The sequence below is a fragment of the Mastigoproctus giganteus genome, chromosome 1 (assembly GCF_048544385.1).
Source record: "Mastigoproctus giganteus isolate SK-2022 chromosome 1, ASM4854438v1, whole genome shotgun sequence".
Classification (NCBI taxonomy): Eukaryota; Metazoa; Arthropoda; class Arachnida; order Uropygi; family Thelyphonidae; genus Mastigoproctus; species Mastigoproctus giganteus.
In genome coordinates, this window is record NC_143575.1 from 181,829,243 (window position 1) to 181,848,069 (window position 18,827).

General features: G+C 36.9%; 1 protein-coding gene across 2 annotated transcripts in view; it reads left to right on the plus strand.

The window, feature by feature from the left end:
• Positions 1-18,827, plus strand: part of LOC150091347 (cytochrome b5 reductase 4) — a 210,578-nt gene that overhangs the window by 133,422 nt on the left and 58,329 nt on the right. For both annotated transcript variants that reach the window (XM_090383334.1, XM_090383328.1), the window contains 3 exons: positions 271-411; positions 1,955-2,101; positions 13,857-14,010. In XM_090383334.1, coding sequence (XP_090239460.1) covers positions 271-411; positions 1,955-2,101; positions 13,857-14,010 — 442 coding nt within the window. The remainder of the gene's footprint in view (positions 1-270; positions 412-1,954; positions 2,102-13,856; positions 14,011-18,827) is intronic.

Here is an 18,827-nt window from a genome sequence, read left to right on the forward strand (position 1 = left end):
CCCAGAAAATTTCTTTTCAAAGATATTAAATTCAAAATCTGTTTTAAAAATTTTTTAATATTTTATTATTGGGAATTATAATTGAATTTATTATTTTGATTTGCTATCCCAGAAAATTTCTTTTAAAAATTATTAAATTCAAAAATTTATTTTCTTAATTACTATTCAGAAACTAAATTTTCATAGCAAAAACAGATTAGTAAATTATTTTTTCCTATTATGAACTTTTGATAATCATGTTAATGTTTTTATTTGTTTTGCATTCTTTAGAAACTCATTACCGTCCTTGTAAACTGATATCTAAAACTGAAGTGACTCATGACACATATATCTTTACCTTTGAGCTTCCAAGTTCAGCTCATATGTTGGTGCCCTTGGGTTATCATATATATGTGAAAGCAGAAGTTAATGGTAATTTTTTTTTGTTTGTGTTAAATTAAATTAATGAATAAATTAAGTAAATGGCAATGTCTTTTTGTTTGTGTTGCTTATATATTAAGTTAATGAAAATGAAGTTAATAGTAATGTTTTCTTTTGTTTTTGGTATTTGTTATTATTATTATTTTTTCCTGAAAAGGTGTTGATTTCAATTAAACTTCAATCCAGTGATTATACTAGATTTGCACAGAATAACTTTATTCTCATAATAAAACTAGTTTAATTGCAAACTAATGAAGTACATCCTATTAACAATACAATGTCAAGAACACAGCTGCCAGTTCTCGGGATTTATGGCTTGGGGATTTATCTGTGTCATCATGATAGGTTCTCTGTCTTTTTTTTTTTCTCTTCACCAAAAATGGTAAAACTGCATTACAATCAGAATTTTTAAAAGATTTTGTGAATTTTTCATAATTTCATTAATGAATAAATGAATGTGATAAATGCCAGAGAATAGATTGCTGTAATTGTTTAGTTAGACATAAAAAAAAAACTTCTGCGGGTTTTTATTTCCAGTGCAATACATAAGTTATGATCCCTGAACCTCTATCAATTTAAAATGCAATAAAGATTAATAAATGAATTAATTTATTAACAACTAATTAATACATTAAAGATTTATTTTCAAAGAAAATAAATTGCGCTCAAATTCTTTGCCAATAGTCTGAAAATAAAAGTAAAAAGACCAGCCTACTCTGTCAGTATTAGTTAAACACCCTTCCTCATCAATCAGAATTGCAAAAGACTAGTGAAAGACAAATGCAGAGACAATGTGTTGAACATCAAAACAGGTTGACATAGTGAAACTTTACATAAGTTATTTTTGACAATAGAGAGCTATTAAATGCTCTATTATTCCTATATTCTGTTATCTTATGAGATGCAACAGGAATTACCTTTATTTTTTTCTATAGGATGGCTTCTTTCGACCAACTCTCCTAGTCCAACATGTTATATATTAATTTGTAACGATGATATAATTATAAGAGTAATTAAATGTCTTCCCCACTGTCAGAACAGTAGCGGGACAACCCCATGGTATCAATATTGGATGTCCAACTCAACCCAGGGTTCCAACCACCAACCCCCTGTCACTAAGGAAAACATCAGGTCCAACATCATTAAAACTAAATTTAAAATTTAAATTGATATAAAAAAACTTAATTGCATATAGAGCAATATTCTCTTCATTCCTTAAGTTGGGCTAAGGCTTTTCGAAACTACATGTTCACAGGAAGAAGAACAAACCAAAAAAGTTAACCAGAAAATTTTTTGTCTTATGTAGTACTTTTTTGTTCTTCACGCATGCGCATAAATGACCAATCATCAGATAGTAGGAATGGTCTATGAATATTAATTGAATTTTTACATAACTTCACCTTGAGGGTTTCTGCAATAAGTAATTTATAGTAATTATGTTGGAAATATCCAACACAATTGTTTAATTCTTCTATATTTTTTATATATATGTGTGTGGGTGTATATGTATATATAAAGATGTATTTGTTTTTAGATGTAGAAATAACAAGAAGTTATACGCCAGTGCTACCAATCCTTGACACAGATGATATTTCTAACAAATTAGGATCCTCATTAAAGCTTATGATTAAAGTATATCCAAATGGGACACTTACACAAATCTTAAATCAGATTGAAGTAGGTATGTTATTTGGTGAATTTTATATTTATTATCTCTGTTGTATTATCAGAAATATTTAGATTTTAATCCAAGAAATTTTATTCAGTTTATAAGATAAAAACAGGCACTTATATCTGCACATATTAATATGCATAAAACAAAATTTCATTTATAGGAATATGTCAGACTGTACGCCACTATACACATTATACTTGCAATAATCCATTAGTGAATTCACAGAATCATTACTCTCTCTCTGCAACAGATGTTTTAGACTAGTATTTCAAAACCTGTGATCCATTTAAACTTTATTAAAGTGGTCTGTGGGACTTTGTGGTAAAACAGAACTCTCTTTGTGGTAGGCAGTAATCCCATTAACAGTGATGGGTGATATAGGTATGCCTATAACAACCTGTGTACTACATATGTGAAGTATGATTTCATATAACTGTATTTAAAAAATAGTTATTAATGTAGTTACATGTATAGTTTAATATTTTTTGTGGTCCAGTGCCTCTACCTTGAATATACAGGGTTGTTAAAATTAAAGTATCCCTATGTAGAGGGCTATGGAGCGAGTTCTAAGGCTCATACTGAAGAAAAATTTGGAAAACAGGTACAATAAAGAATGCGCTTAACATTTATTGGGAAAAAAAATTAGTTACAAAATTTGTAATTAATTTTTTACGCTGTGTCACTGTATGGCACGTAACTATCTTAGTTACGATTATGCAAATAACGTAAGTTATATGCATATTTGTAAGTTATTGCCACAGTGCCATTACTCAGCTCTACTGTACTGTATAAAAGCAAAGAGGTCTCTTCAAAATCATACAGTAGATGTTTGCCTGCACTACGGCAGCAGTGCCAACAATGTTGCAGGAAAAGGCGTTATTAGTGAAGCTGTACTATCAGAAAAGCAACAATGCAGCTGCGGCTATCAGAGACTTCCGGCATCAGAAGCGCATAAGGCCTGGACCTATGACTGTTTGTGCTGTCCGCAAAATGATTGCAAAATTTGAAGCGACAGGACATCTTGGTGTTCAACCAGGTAGAGGTCAAAAATGAGTGGACTCCTCTCATGTTGAAGATGTGTCTATGGCTGTCATGGATTTATCAAGTGAAATCTCCGTGTGTTAGCGCAATGTGCCAGCTGTTTCTCATGAAGTGGACATGCCATATTCCACTGTAAGGCTAGTAATGCGTCAGGTATTGCGGTACTATCATTACAAGATGCACATGCAAAAGCATGGTGATGCAGATATTAATTTCACATATGCACTTCAGTTTATGGCGCGAATGACAGTGGATATCATTTGGCCATGGGACATCCTTTGGAATGATGAAGCCCACTTCTGCTTAAATGAACAAGTGAATACACACAACTGTCGCAAATAGAAACCCTCGAGTTATCCAAGAGGTCCCGTTGCATTCTCCAAAAGTGACAGTGTGGTGTGGATTTATGGCCACATTCATGATTGGGCCATATTTTTTTGAACAGGTAACTCCGACTGGACCTGCACCTGTTCTGTCACTGGACAGTGACAGAACAGGTGCAGGTTGTGAAACATTTCATATTGTGAAATGTTGGCAAATTTTGCAATACCAGAGTTTGTTGTTTGTTATTTGGTTTTTAGGAGCATTAGCAACTAAGGCCATATTGCTCCGGGAATATGCGGTGGTCATTCCCTGACCTTTCCGCATCCTCCGTATTTGGTGGTGACGGGCTCAAACCCCGGTCTAATCAAGAAGTGTGTGCTACGCACTGCTGCTCCTTCCCACCTGGCTACGGAGGCACCCGCAATACCAGAGCTGCAACAATATGGGTGCCTTCAGGATACCATATTCATGCAAGATGGTGTGCCATCCCACATTCACCGTTCTGTCCGAAGATTGCTAAGGCAACACTTGACAGACGAACGGGTCATCAGCTGTTGTTTCCAAGCATCTTGTCCATCCCAATCACCGGACCTCACCCCATGCGACTTCTGGTTGTGGGGATTTTTGAAGAACCAGGTGTATCAGGAAGGATGTCAAACTCTGGCAGATCTGAAGGACAGCATTCAGTTGACGTTATGTTCTGCTGGAGAAAGTGCTGTTCTTGAAATGGAAACTGTTGTTGACCAAAATGGAGGACACATTAAACAGTTGTAGTGCTGTTCACTTGAACAGCACTTCACTTGAACAGCACTACAGCATTAAACAGTTGTAGTGCTGTTCAAGTGATTTGTATTGCCACAGTGACATATAGTGACAGATTTTTTAACTAATTTTTTCCCCCCAATAAATGGCGAGAGCATTCTTTATTGTACCTGTTGTCCAAATTTCTCTTCAGTACGAGGCTTAGAACTCGCTCCAGAGCCCTCTACATAGGGATACTTTAATTTTAACAACCCTGTACTTGTAAAGGTTGTCTGTATCTGGTAAAAGGTTGGGAAACACTGCCTTAGACTATGTAAAATAGGTTCAGCTTATAAGAAATGCTAAAAGTGTTTCCTGCCAATATCCAGATACATTTGGACAATGACACTCCAAATTCTGGAAGCAAAATAACCCAGACAATTATACTTTCAGCATTTATTATGGTTTGATCAATTTAACGTAGTCTGAATGATAAGAAAAATGTTGCAATAGCTTAAGCTGTCATAATCCCCTTTTCTGAAATTTCAGAAAAGGGGATTATGACAGCTTAAGATGCCATTTGGTGGATCTGTGAATTAGATGGAGTGCAGAGGACAAACACCCAAAACAATCCATGAAGAAATGGTTGCTGTTTGTGGAGAAGACTGCCCAGGTTACAGTGTTGTTGCACATTGGAATAAACAAATTCAACTGTGGAAGAACCTCAGTGCACGATAAAGAAATCCTAAGATGCCCAGCAACTGCTGTAACATAAGAGAGTATTGCAAAAATTGAGGCATTAATACTGGAAGATCTCTGTATTAGCATAAAAAAACTAGCTGCAGAGCTCTAAACTAGTGTAGGGTCTGTGGAGAACATCATCCAGTAACAGTTGCATATGAGGAAAGTGTTTGCTAGATTGGTTTCCAGACTTTTGACTCTTTACCAGAAAAAGGAAACAATGCAATTTGCAGATGAAATGTTGTCAATGTGCCAGGAAAAACTGAAATATTGCCGCACCCTTTTTGTTTCCCTGACCTTACACCCTCCGATGTCTTTTTCTTTCCTGCCCCGAAATCCTTTTTTCTTGGAAAAGACTTTGCTGCTCATGATGAGATGATTTCTGCTGCTGAGTTGTAGTTTGAAGGATAGTAGAGGACTTCTACAAAACTGGCCTGCTGTGAATGTATTGAGAGGTGGCAAAAATGTGTCATTTTGTCTAGTTACTATGTGGAAAAAGTGAATACATGGTGTTTGTTTCAACCTTCTATCACAACTACTTCTGGGTGAATACAAATCTCTTTTGGATCCCCCCCCCTCCACAGTGTAAATTTTGTCATAAAGCCTACTTTGCATGTTCTTGCTGGATTAAAATTGAGTGCAATTACTGTCATGACACTACATTTGCCAGCTACTACTGCAAGCCTAAGTATTAGGCTTGCAGTATTGTGATTCCAGTGATTCTAGAAATCTTGATGAGCCAGCAGTTGATGAAGTGGGGAGCTAAAGTGTCATCAGACTCAGATATTGAAATTCTTACAGATTCGGATTAGGAACATTAAAATACAAATTACTTAATTTCATCATTTCATTCTGTATGTACATTTTTGTATTTTTAACAGAGTAATAGTTTTTTCCTTTTTTAAATATCTTTATGAAGATTTTTCCTCATCTGCCATCAGTCAGCTTTTTAACAAGAGCAATATTCATAGGTCTTCTAGTTTTGATCCACTTAGCATAAAAAATATTTTAATTTGGAAACAAATGGAGATGAGATTGAGTGGAGATAGGTGAAAGCATCTCTTTGAATATTAACTCAAAAAGTTGTAGATGAGTAAATCTCTAAGTGTGTATTAAAGCAGTCAAAATAATCTCCATGGGTTACTATGGAAATTATAACTAATTTATTTAAGGAGTAAGGACACCGTAGAGTACTATGCATAGCCTATTTCAGACATATGAATTGGCTTTGAAGAAAATTCTCAGTGTTCAGAATATCCTTGAGGATATTTTTAAAAAATTATTCTCAAGAATTTTACACCACTAATTGCAACAATACTTTGACACTTGTAGAAGAGTATGCATTCTGTGTGGCACCATCAGCTACAGAAACAGAAATTTCTTGAAAGACATTAATGCCCATTGCTGAAGAAATCCTCTGTGTATACAGAAAAGCACCAGTTTCTTTGAATCTCCTCATCATTTTGTGTGACTTATTTTGGGAGATGTATCCTTGTAAGTTTTTTAAATGGCCTTACTCCCAAAGCCACAGCCAAGATATTACTGTTGTTTTGGTAAAAAGATCTTTACTGTAAAGTAAAGATCTTTTTACCAAATTGTTTTTACCAAACCGTGTTCACTTTTTCTCGCTACTATGAACACATCTGCTTTTATTACATCTAAGCTCTGCTTCACTAGTCATGTCATGAGATTTACTTTGCGTACTGATTGCAAGCAGTGCCAAGTATGTACTGTCGTTACTTTCTTTTTGAAACTTTTTTTTAGTTTTGTTTGTTTCCACACAGTCTAGATACTGGCTTTCCAAATTTCATCTCTAGGTGATTTGTGATTTTCCATCTACAGGTGGCCACAGTGGCTAAGTTAATTATAACCACCCTGCACATTTTATATCTGCTTTCTTTCATTTGTCTGCATTAGTATTGATCAATAAATAGTTATTAATGAAATTTTATTTTTATCAGCACACTATGTATATATCTCCATCTCCGAATTCCACTAGTCACTTGGAATTGTTTGACTTCATTTCTTTGAAACACAGCTTCTCCAATCCAACTTTCCTAACAGCGAGATAATTTCCTTGGTGATTTTAATGTTCACAACTCCAGCTGGCTTTCAGTTTTCTAGTCTTATGGTCCCAGCAGGTTAAGATGCTGAGACTTTTGCAATTACTAATGACCTTGCACAGATTGTTCATTTACCTACCAGAATAACAGAAATTCTAACCACACAGCTAACACTCTTTATCCTTTTCTCCAAATAACACTTCTAAGTACATGGTTGAGGTAAGTGGTCCTCTAGCCATCTCAGATCACAACTTGGTGATGGTCTCTTCTCTGATGAAGCCTTTCTGTTGTGGCAATTCTCAGCCTTGTTGTTTGGCATTACAAAAATGCAAAATGGGATGATCTGCAAGATTTTTATTCTTTTTTTCCCTTAAGATGAATTACTGTTTTAAATCTTCTGATGTCAGTTTTTGCTCAGATCGTGCCAATGAAATTTTTCTTATAGGGATGAAATCCTTTGTTCCGCTGCCATGAATACCAAGCAATCTTTCTAGTGTTTTTTCCTAAGGCGAGTACTAGCATGTTTTCATAAACTCTCTTCCACATGCAACATTACTGCTGTTTGCTCGCGATATCATTGCCACCTCTTCTAGCAATGTACTGCTCTCCTCTTCTGATTGCTTGGTTGCTGGTTGGCACCACTGCTCCTGTCTCCATGTGGCAGTGCCAGTAACTTGGGAGAACATTGAACCCTCAGGGCAAAAAAAAAGAGTAAAAATGGATGTTAATTATTTCCCACGATCAGAGCTCTCTCAACGTGACAGCCATGAAACTGATCATGATTTCTTGCTGTTGAAAAGACTAAAAGAGGATGCAAACAAGCAGTAATCTCCACTTTCCTGATAATTCATTCTCTGTTAGTACAACCCATTAGCAAGCTCTCCCCCTTTCATCATACAATGATTCCTTTAAAATGCAGCAGTATCACCAAAGTGAAGTGTCTCGAATCCGGGGATTTGTTAAGAGAGACCTCTCACCCTAGTCTGAGCTACTGTTAAGACTCACTTATTTAAGTGGAATTCCAATTCAATTCACCCCCACATAATACACCGAATTTTTCCAAGGGAGTGATTCCTGAATGGTATCTATTAAAACGTTTATGAAGAAGAAATTGTCCAGGAACTAAAGAATCGAAATGTAACTCAGGCAAAGAGAATTATGATATGAAGACAGCACATTAGTCCTAACACATAGCATCATTTTAACCTTCAGTACATTGAATCCACCAGTTTCAATGAAAGCAGGTTATTTACTGCTATGTTTAGCCCTTTATCCCGAATCCCCTAAGATGCTACAAATGCCAGGAATTTGGTCGCTCTCAGACATCATACCAAAGAGATGCAACATGTCTAAGCTGTGGGTGCAAAACTCATACTCAATCAGAATGCAAAGCACCAACTCTGCAGTGGCCTAATTGCAGGGGCAATCATTCAGCATACTCTAAAGATTGTGATCTCTAGAAGTTAGGGAAAAAAATGCAGAAATAAAAGACTGAAAATAAAGTCTCTTATCAAGACTGCAGTTTAGATGTAACCCAGCTTACATCTAAACCGCAGTCAGTAGACCAAAGTAATAATACACCACTCACAATTCCAACACAAAGCTTAGTCCACTGTAAAGTAGAAGAAAAATTGCAAAAATCAGATCCTGTTGAGGTGAAGCAACCACATCCGACAAGCGTGGATACAGATGATATGACCAACCAAAAAGAACTGCTTGAATTACATGCACATGATGATATGGACCAGCATTTCCCAAACTGGGGTCCACGGATCCCTGGGTCTGTAGACCAGTTTCAGGGGATCCATGAAATTATATATATACATGCATATAACATACGCATATATTATATATAGGGATCCGCAAACTGTTTTTGATCTTTGATGGGGTCCGTGAACTTTTTTGATTTTTGAAAGGGTCCGTAGATCTCAGTAGTTTGCGAATCACTGATTTGGATGATAACAATGATTCAGGACCCCCCCCCCCACATTTCCCAGAAAAGAAAAATCAAAACTTGACTATTATAAACAACCCACTCATAAAAAACACAGATTCATCTTCCTCTTACAAAACCAAATAATGAACACATCATACAGTGGAACAGCAGAGGTTTTCGCAGTAATGTCGATGATATCCATGAATTAATTCACCACTACAAATCTGTTGCAGTGTGCTTGCAGGAAATGAATTTGACACCTCAAGTCTCACTTTCAATCAAAAATTATATTAGCTTCAGATAAAACAGAGCTGGCACTAATAGTGCTCATGGAGGAGTAGCAATACTCATGGATTCAAGAGGACCCCCCCCCCCCGCCACTAGACGTATCCCATTGCAATCCTCCTTAGAAGCCATTGATACACATGACACATGTTATAATTGGTATAACTCTGACCCTGATTTCAATTTATCTTCTGCCGAATCAGCCATATACTATTCAGGAAATCGAAGATCTTGTTTTGCAGTTAACATCTTCATTTTGTTTACTAGGTGACTTTAATGCACATCATCCATTGTGGTATTCCCCTACCTCAGGCACATGAGAAAAGCTGATTGACAGACAGAATTTAGTGTTACTAAGTACTGGCCCTCCTATCTACATCCTTTTCCCTACAGGTTCAGCATTTGCAGTATACCTTTCAATTTGCTCTCCAATCTTCTTTCAGAGTATAGATTGGGTAACTCTAAACAATCCTTATAACAGTGACCATTATCCATTAACATCCAAAATTCAAACATCCTATTCTTTCCCAACAGAAAAATCCAATTAAATGGAAATTTTCAAGGGCTGACAGGATAAAATACGGAATGCGCATCTCATTCAACAACTATATAATCCTAAGTAGCCATTGCACTGAAAATCCCATCAACAACAATCTTTATTCCACAATGCACCTTAAAATCTTGTCCCGTATCTAGACCTTGGTTTCCATTAAATGTGTTAAGGCTGTTCAAGATAAGAATGTTCTATATCACAATTGGCTTACATCCAAATCTACAAATTCATTTTCTGCCTAGAACCAAAGCTTGTAACAATTGAAAAGCAGTTATTAATCAGTCCATATTAAATTTTAAACTGGCTAAGAGTAGAAAAATTGCTTCTTGTCCAAACAGTAGTCAAGCATTCTGGGCTGTTGCCAAAGCTATTGGCCACAATTCTGCCTAAAGCAGAACTACCTTGTTAAAACCTGTTGGTTCTATTGCCACCTCAGCTAAAGATAAAGCTGACCTGCTAGCAGTCTACTTTTCTTCTATATTTGATCTTGGTAAGTCACTTCATACCATTCACAGTACATTCCACTCAATGCCTCCTGTGGTCTTACCTCAAAAGGATGTCAGAAGAATTTTAAACAATCAAGTTTAAAGAAGCATTCAAGGAATTAATCGTGGAAGCTACTAGACTTTTCATACCGATTAAGAAATATTGTTCAAGGTTTAGGCCTAAACGGTTGTAAAATGAACTAATGAGACTCATGGCAGGGAAGGAAAATGCATGGGATGCATATAAATTATCAGGCAACACAGAAGCCTATGGCACATATAAGCTAGTCTCTAATCAAGTCACAGAGGAGTTTGTCTAGTGAAGGCAGATTACGAGAGATCTTTGGCAAAGGATGCTAAGAAAAACAGCAAGGATTTCTTTACTTGTTTAAACTCTAAAAGGAAAGGGATTAATCAGATTGCTCCACTTGATATCGAAGGTTCGACTGTTGATGATACTGCTCAGATAGCAAACAAACTGAATGAGTATTTTCCATCTACATTCACACGAGGAATTAAGGAAGGAAAATGCCAGAAGTTTATCAAATTGTAACAGGGTTCTTAATGATTTTGTAATAACTGAGAGCAAAGTGGAGGAGAAATTGATGAAGTTAAATATAAGAAAGGCACCTAGGGTGGATGGGATCTATCCAGTTATATTAAAGGAGGCAGCAAAGGAACTAAGCAAACCCTTAGCCATAATTATGAGAGCATCCTTGGACTCAGGGGAAATCCCCACGGACTGGAGATGTGCAAATGAATCCCCAATTCACAAAGGGGTATCGAAGGATGACACGAGTAATTACAGACCAGTTAGTTTAACTTCTGTTCCGAGTAAAATAATGTAGTTACTGGTTAAAGATGCATTGCGGGATCTTCTAGACAAGATTGCAGCAATAATTCAGACACAGCATAGGTTTGTTAAGGGGAAAGTCTTGTCTAACGAATTTGATTGGATACTATGATAAGGCTTTCATTGTATTTGTGGATATTAGGTGAAATTGTCAGTTCGCTTAATGCTAATGGGATTCTTCATCTTGCTCAGACTAAGAACCTGAGGAGGCACAGTTTCAAATTGAGGAATGATAGTTGTAGAATAGATGTGTGGAAATTTGCCTTTAGCCAGCAGGTAGCTGATTGGTGGAACAGGCTTCCATCTTTTGTTGTGGAAGCTAATAGCCTAAATAAATTTAAGCCTGAGCTGGACAGGCATTTGGAATGAATGGAGGGATGAAATGGGAGTGTCTTTTTTTTTTTTTTTTTTTTTTTTTTGGAGGATGTTGCATAAGCTTGCTTTCTTGCATCGTATGCCTCTACTAATGCTAATCATTCAATGAATTTATAACATCCAATATCGATATAGATTCGTTAAGTTTCTGTTCTTTTTGACTGATTAGATGTAGAACTAAATCTTTTATAAAATATTTTACAAAGGAACCGGATGCAAAAAATTACTTTGATATCATATACTTGGATTTCAGGAAAGCTTTTGACATTGTTGTGCATGGAAGACTATTGCACAAATTGGATCAGAATGGTATTAAGGGTAAGTTTCTACAATGGATAAAAGGGTGGTTGAGTGGGAGAAGACAGGGTGGTAATCAATGGACACTGCTCTTTCTGCACTAATGTTATTAGTGGAGTCCCACAGGGTTCGGTGTTGGGCCCACTGTTGTTTTGTATATTTATCAATGATATTGATGGCTTAGTGTCGAAGTTTGCAGATGATACAAAGGTTGGCAAGGTTGTTATTGACAGTAATGGCAGTGTGTTACTGCAACAGGATGTAGAAAATTTGAGCAGATGGCCTGAGAAGTGGCAACTGAAGTTTAACATTGACAGATGCAAAGTACTGCATATGGGTAGAAGTAACCCCAGAGGAATGTATCAACTGTGTGGTACTACACTTAGGATGGTAGAAAATGAAAAAGACCTGGGAGTAATTGTGCAGTCAGATATGAAGTTTTCTGAGCAATGCAGACAGACTGCCAGAGCAGGTCCATGGGGTGTTGTCAGTGATATACAGGAATTTTGCTAGCAGGGAAAAGGAAGGCAATGGTGACGCCACACCTTGAGTACTGCATACAGGTCTGGAGGTCTCATTTTAGGAAGGATGTAGATTTGCTTGAGCATGTACAGAGAAGAGCAACAAGATTGATGAGGGGAACAAAGGGTTAAGAGAGGCTTAAGTTCTGCAAATTGCAGCAACTGGAGACTAGGCACCTGCGAGGTGGTCTGATTGAGGTGTATAAAGCCTTGAATGGGTTGAGCACGCTGAATTCTGATGGGATACTTCCTCTTGCAGATTACGAACCTGAGGGGGCATAAATTTAAATTGAGGAAAGACAGTTGTAGAATAGATGTGTGGAAGTTTTCCTTTAGCCAGTGGGTGGTTAATTGCTGGAACAAACTTCCATCTGTCATTGTAGTTGATAGCTTAAATAAATTTAAGGAAGAATTGGACAAACTTTTAGAGGGAATGGTTGTGTAGGTGCATTATGGCCTTGCTGCCCTTGTGCCGTAAAGTCCATAAACAAACAAACGAATGGTTGTGTGATTTTTTTTTTTTTTTTTTTTTTTCTTGCATCCTGGTTCCTAGTTCCTTGTTAGCTCCTGGTTCTAATGGTATTTCCCCACTTTTTCTCAAAGCATGTGCTCCTGTGCCATCTCCTGTTCTGTATCGTCTTTTACACTTTCTTATCCAGCTAGTTCCTAAAAAGGGTGACAAATCCCTCCATTGTCCCATTGCACTTGTACCATTGTCCCATTTCTACTATTTCTAAAGTAATAGAGAAATCCAGTAACCACCAACTCCTATCTATCTTGAAACCTACCATCTGATCAATGATTGTTAATGTCAACCCACTGGTGATATACTGGCTTATGTTACCTGTCTGTGGACAAATTCAATGGAAATGTTTGGTGAAACTCAAACAGTTTCTCTTGACATATCAAAAGCTTTTAATCATGTTTAGCATAAAAGTCTAAATAATTTCTACCTTATGGTTTGTCAACTGTTGACTATAATTGGGTGTCCAGTTTTTTGTCTGACTGCTCACTGTGGGTGATGGTAGATGGCTGTCTGTACAAGTAGTTCTGTTAGTGCAAACTTACAGGCTCTTTGAATAATTGTTCTTTATAAAAGATTTTTCCAATATAGGATTTTCCTTATAGCATTTTACATCGATTTAATCTGCATATTGTCTCTTTTTACTTAATTTTTGGTAATTAATTCAGCATTTTTTTTAAAAATTACATTCACTTTGTTCCTTTATATAGTATTTATATTTCAGAGACTGTTTGTTTACTCTAGTCTCACATATATCGGTGACTAATTTATTAACATATTCTGCAGTACTTTTTTTTTCTGCCCAAGGTAGGTGATTTTCTATTAGATCATATTTTCCTCTATTTAACAGAAAATTTCTTATATGTTCTTAGGGAATGCATTATGATGATTGAGAAATATGTATCATATTCTACATGAAATTGATATTACAATTTAATTTAGTTAATTTTTCCTCTTATTATTATTATTATCATCCTGTTTTTTTTTTTTTTTTTATTCTTATTTATTCTTTTGATCCAATAGGTGACACTGTTAGTATTAGTAATTATGAGGGGAACTTTGACCAGACAAGATTCAGGGAATGTTCCACGCTAATACTCATAGCTGCTGGGACAGGATTTACACCCATGGTTTGCCTTATCCATTGGGTTTTTAGGTTGGATACAAATAAACAGCGGTAAATGGTTACATTTATTCAGTAAACTTTTGTTTTGCTAATTATTTTTAAGATTTTCATTTCATGCTAATTCAGTTTTTAATTTGTTTATATTAGAAGTGGGTGTATTTTATGATTATGATCAAATTACATGCTTCTATTCATCCCACAACATGTTCAAAATCTATAAAAAAAAACAAATATCAGTTAAGGCTGCCAAATTGAATTACTGCATAATTTAGTAGTAGTACTGTATAAAAAAAACCATGAAGTGTCACCGCTCTCTATGCATGATTGCAATATTGGAGTATTATCACTGTAATCTTTCTCACCAGATATATCCTTGGCTCACTGTATTATCTTGCTATAATTTTTTTTGTTTCAGTAGAAGCATTCTGCAGATTACATGAGCAAAATTATATTCATACAATGTGTCAGGGCTGCCTTGGACATTGCAGGATCATTGTATTTCGAAAGGTCTAACTTGTACTTCTCTCACTGAATTTTATCTGTTTCTCCCAAACAGATAAAATTTTATTAGGGAATTTTAACTTGCTTCTTTATTGGAAAATTTTGACTTATCTTGTCTTATTTGAGGTTTTAATTTGATATTCCAGTTGAATTTAATTGCGGTATTCATAAAAGCATATGTCGTTTTGCAAGCTGTCTCTACTAGTTCCTTGATATTATTTTCAGTATATTTCATTTAATGTGGTGTCTAACAACCTATGTAGGCATATTTTCTGTATATCTGTTCTGTGTTGCAACCAGAGAGTAGATATAAAGAAAATATGTCTGATATTTTCAAATGAAATGTCTCTTAGGACTGAATTGGCTGACAAGGCTCTCATCATGTGCTGTCTTCTATCATGTCTGAACAAAATTGCAGACACTTTCAGTTTAAATCCTAACTTGTGACTTTCTCATCATTATCTCATATTTCTTTCTCTTGGAGTTTTACCCAGCATCTTATATATTATATTATATTAAATTAAATTACAGACTATATACCAAAAGTATTCAGACATACAGAGCCAGTTACAAAATAGGGTTTTCATTTTAAAAACAAAACTTAATACATAGTAGGGATATCTTTGACCAATATGATGGTCTTAGTTATCTGGGTAATACTTTCAATTTCTGATGATAGATGTCAGCTGTATTGTGTCTCCACGTATCTTGTGCAGCAGCTAACAGAAGCAGTGTGGAAGAAAGCCATTTTGACTAAAACCCAATCTGACGTTCAAGTTCATCACATAGGCATTCACTGGAGTTGAGATTTGGACTCTAAACCAGCCAGTCCAACATTTTGACCCAAAAATCAGCCTTGCATGATCCTATCTGTATGATGTGTTGTTATATTGATACTAATAGGCTCATTTCTATAGTACTGCCATAGTATAGGTAGAGCTTAGTTGTCCAAAACTTCCTAGAAGATCACGGACTTCACCATAATTCTATGCTGGGCCTATTGTTGTCAAAGGCACATCAGTCTTAATGACTAAGTTTTCAGATGATATGAAGGTTGGCAGGGTGGTTAATGACAGTAATCGGGGTATAGTACTGCAACAAGTAGAAAAATTAGGCAGATGGGCTGAGAAGTGGCAGTTGAAGTTTAACATTAGGAAATGCAAGGTTTGGTTAGCAATAATCCTAGAATAACATGCCAGTTGTGCAGTAGAGAATGAAGAAGACCCAAGGGTAATTGTGCAGATGGACATAAAGTTCTTTGAGAGGCAGGCTGGTTGCCAGGACAGCTTATGGGGTTTTGTCAATGATATACAGGAATTTTGCCACCAGAGATAAGAAGGTGATTATTCCATTGTATAAAGCAATAGTTATGGCACATCTTGAGTACTACATATACACCAATGAGCCAAAACATTATGACCAGCGAGTTGTTATGCAAATCGAAGCAACTGCAGGTGAACTACAGCACATGCACCGTAGTTCACCTGTATATGAGCTCTGTTAATCAGTTTTACTCTTGTTCTTCAGATGGAAAAGGCAGTGGACTTAAGCGAGTTTGACAAAGGCCAAATTGTAATGGCCAGACGACTGGGTCAGAGCATATCTGACATGGCACGGCTGGTGGGGTGCTCATGGTCAGCCCTGGTTAGTACCTACTGAATGTGATCCAAGGAGGGGGAACCCACGAATCACCGGCAAGGTGTTGGATGACCATGGCTCATCGATGTTTGAAGTGAGCAAAGGCTCTCCCGGATGGTACGTGCCAACAGAAGAGCAACTGCGGCGCAACTTGCTGGTAATTGGAATGCTTATGATTGGAGTAATGTGTCACAACACACAGTACATCGAACCCTGCTGAAAATGGGACTGTGTAGCCGCAGGCCGCTTCGAATGCCCATGCTAACCATGGTTCACCAGCGACAGCACCTACAATGGGCACGTGAGCATTGAAACTGGACCTTGAGTGATTGGAAGAAGGTCGTCTGGTCCAATGAATCACATTTCCTGTTGCACTATGTGGATGGCCAGGTACTTGTGCATCATTTACCTGGGGAAGTGATGGTGGCTGGATGCACCGTGGGACGAAAATAAGCCAGTGGCGGCGGCATCATGCTTTGGGCGATGTTCTGCTAGGATACCTGGGTCCATTCATCCATGGCCGGGTACTCTGATATCTACCACCTACGTAAACATCATTGCTGACCAGATACACCCTTTCATGGCAATGGTCTTCCCCTCTGGCGGTGCCATCTTACAGCAGGATAATGCGCCATGCCACACCGCCCGGATTGTTAGAGTATTTTGGTTCGTGGAACATGAGGAAGGCTTCCAGGTATTGCCCTGGCCTCCAAATTCCCCAGATCAATCCCATTGAGTATCTGTGGTTTTTGTTGGAACAGCAATTCCGATCTGCAACATCTCAACCATGGACCTTACAGGAGTTAAAAGATCTTACATGTTGGTTCCAGATACCACAAGACACATTTAGAAACCTTGTAGCGTCCATGCCTCGCTGGGTACAAGCTGTTTTGGCTGCACGTGGAGGAGCAACATCATATTAGATAGGTGGTCATAATGTTTTGGATCATCGGTGTATATCTCTGGAGGTCACATTTTAGGAACGATGTGGGTCTGCTGGATTGAGTGCAGAGAAGAGCAACAACACTAGTGAGGGAACAAAATGGTACTCTTACTAAGAAAGGCTTCAGTTCTGTAAATTGCAGAGTCAGGAGACTAAACACCTGCAAGATCTGATTGAGATGTTTAAGGATTTGAATGTATTGAGTAAGCTCAGTGCTAATGGCATCCTTCCTTTCGCTCACACTACACACATGAGAGAGCATAAATTAAAATTGAGGAAGGATGATTGCAGGGTAGATGTGCAGAAATTTGCTTTCATTCAGTGGGTAGTTGATTATTGGTATGGGCTTCCATCTGGTCTTGTGGAAGTGAGTAGTCTGAATTAATTCAAGGAAGAGCTGCACAAACTGTTAGAGGGGATGAACTGGTGATGTGGGAGTGGGTTTTTTTTTAAAGCTTGCTTTCTTGCATCATTTTCTCCTGCTAATATGTCTATATCTACATTAAAATCATCAACTGTTAAAACCTCATTCCCACTAGCAAGTGTCATAGAGGTTTATTGAACTAAATCATCAAACAATGCGAAATTCACTGGGAGTGGACAATAGCCACAGTTATAAGTAAACTAGATACAGTAAAATTCTCCCTCTAACTTGGACTGCTTCAAAAGACAGAGAATTAGAATGATACCGATCAACAGCATTAAATTGTTTTCAAAGAGAGAGAGAGAGAGAGAGAGAGAGAGACAAAAACTCCTCCACTCCTATCCTATCCAAATGGCTGCATTGGAATATCTCATAGTTAGAATTTCTCACAATAAAGCAGATCTCATCATATGCAAAAAGCCATGTTTCAGTTAAAATAATAAAATCAAAGTTAGAATCTGATAAAATATCTTATCTATCAATGAAACTATTTAACTTATTTTACCAAACTTAATTTCCTATATGTATGTAGAATGTACATTAAAAATATGCAAGACTTATTGAATGTAAAGACATAAGCCCACACTTCACAAAATTAACCTTCCTATTAATCCTACATTCCCTCTTACAATATTATAACAAATATAATATTGTAAGAGGTGATACAGGATTGGTGTGTCTCAAGGTGTGTCTGAAAAGTTTTAGGACTATTTTTTTTTTTTTTTTAATGATACTGCTAGCAGCATACATTGGCCACTGTTGAAACTATTCACTACCAAGTCTGAACTGGCTTTGTACCAAGCTTCATCATTGTGCACAAAGGTTCTACTGGAAAGTTGTGTTTAAGTTGATGCAGCAAAATCACATCATCAACATTTTTTGTTGGTATGAGTAGTTCTGTGAAGGGCAGATGTTTGGGACTATGCATGGAGTGGCCTTCCATTCCAGTCTTGTATGGACGAAACTATTGAAAACATTTGGCAGCTGTTAATGGAAGATTGCCGCCTGTCCCTCTAAATGATAGCAGACTAGCTTCACATCAGCAAGGATACCGTGCATTTGATTGTTGTTGAAGATTTGAAAAAAAAGAAAGTGTGCTTTCATAATTCATGCATTGATAGTGGAACAGAAGGAGGAACCAGTTGCTGCCTGTTTAAAAAAATCGCAACTGGTGATAAATCCTGGTGCTTTGCATATGAACCCAAAACAAAAGGACAGTCAGCTGGGTTGGAGAAAATTCGCCGAGGAAGAAACTCTGGTTCCAAAAGTCTCGAATGAAAACGATGTTGGTGATTTTTTTTGATTGACAAGGAGTTGTGCACAAAGAAGTTGTACCAGGACAGACAGTCATCTCTGAATTTT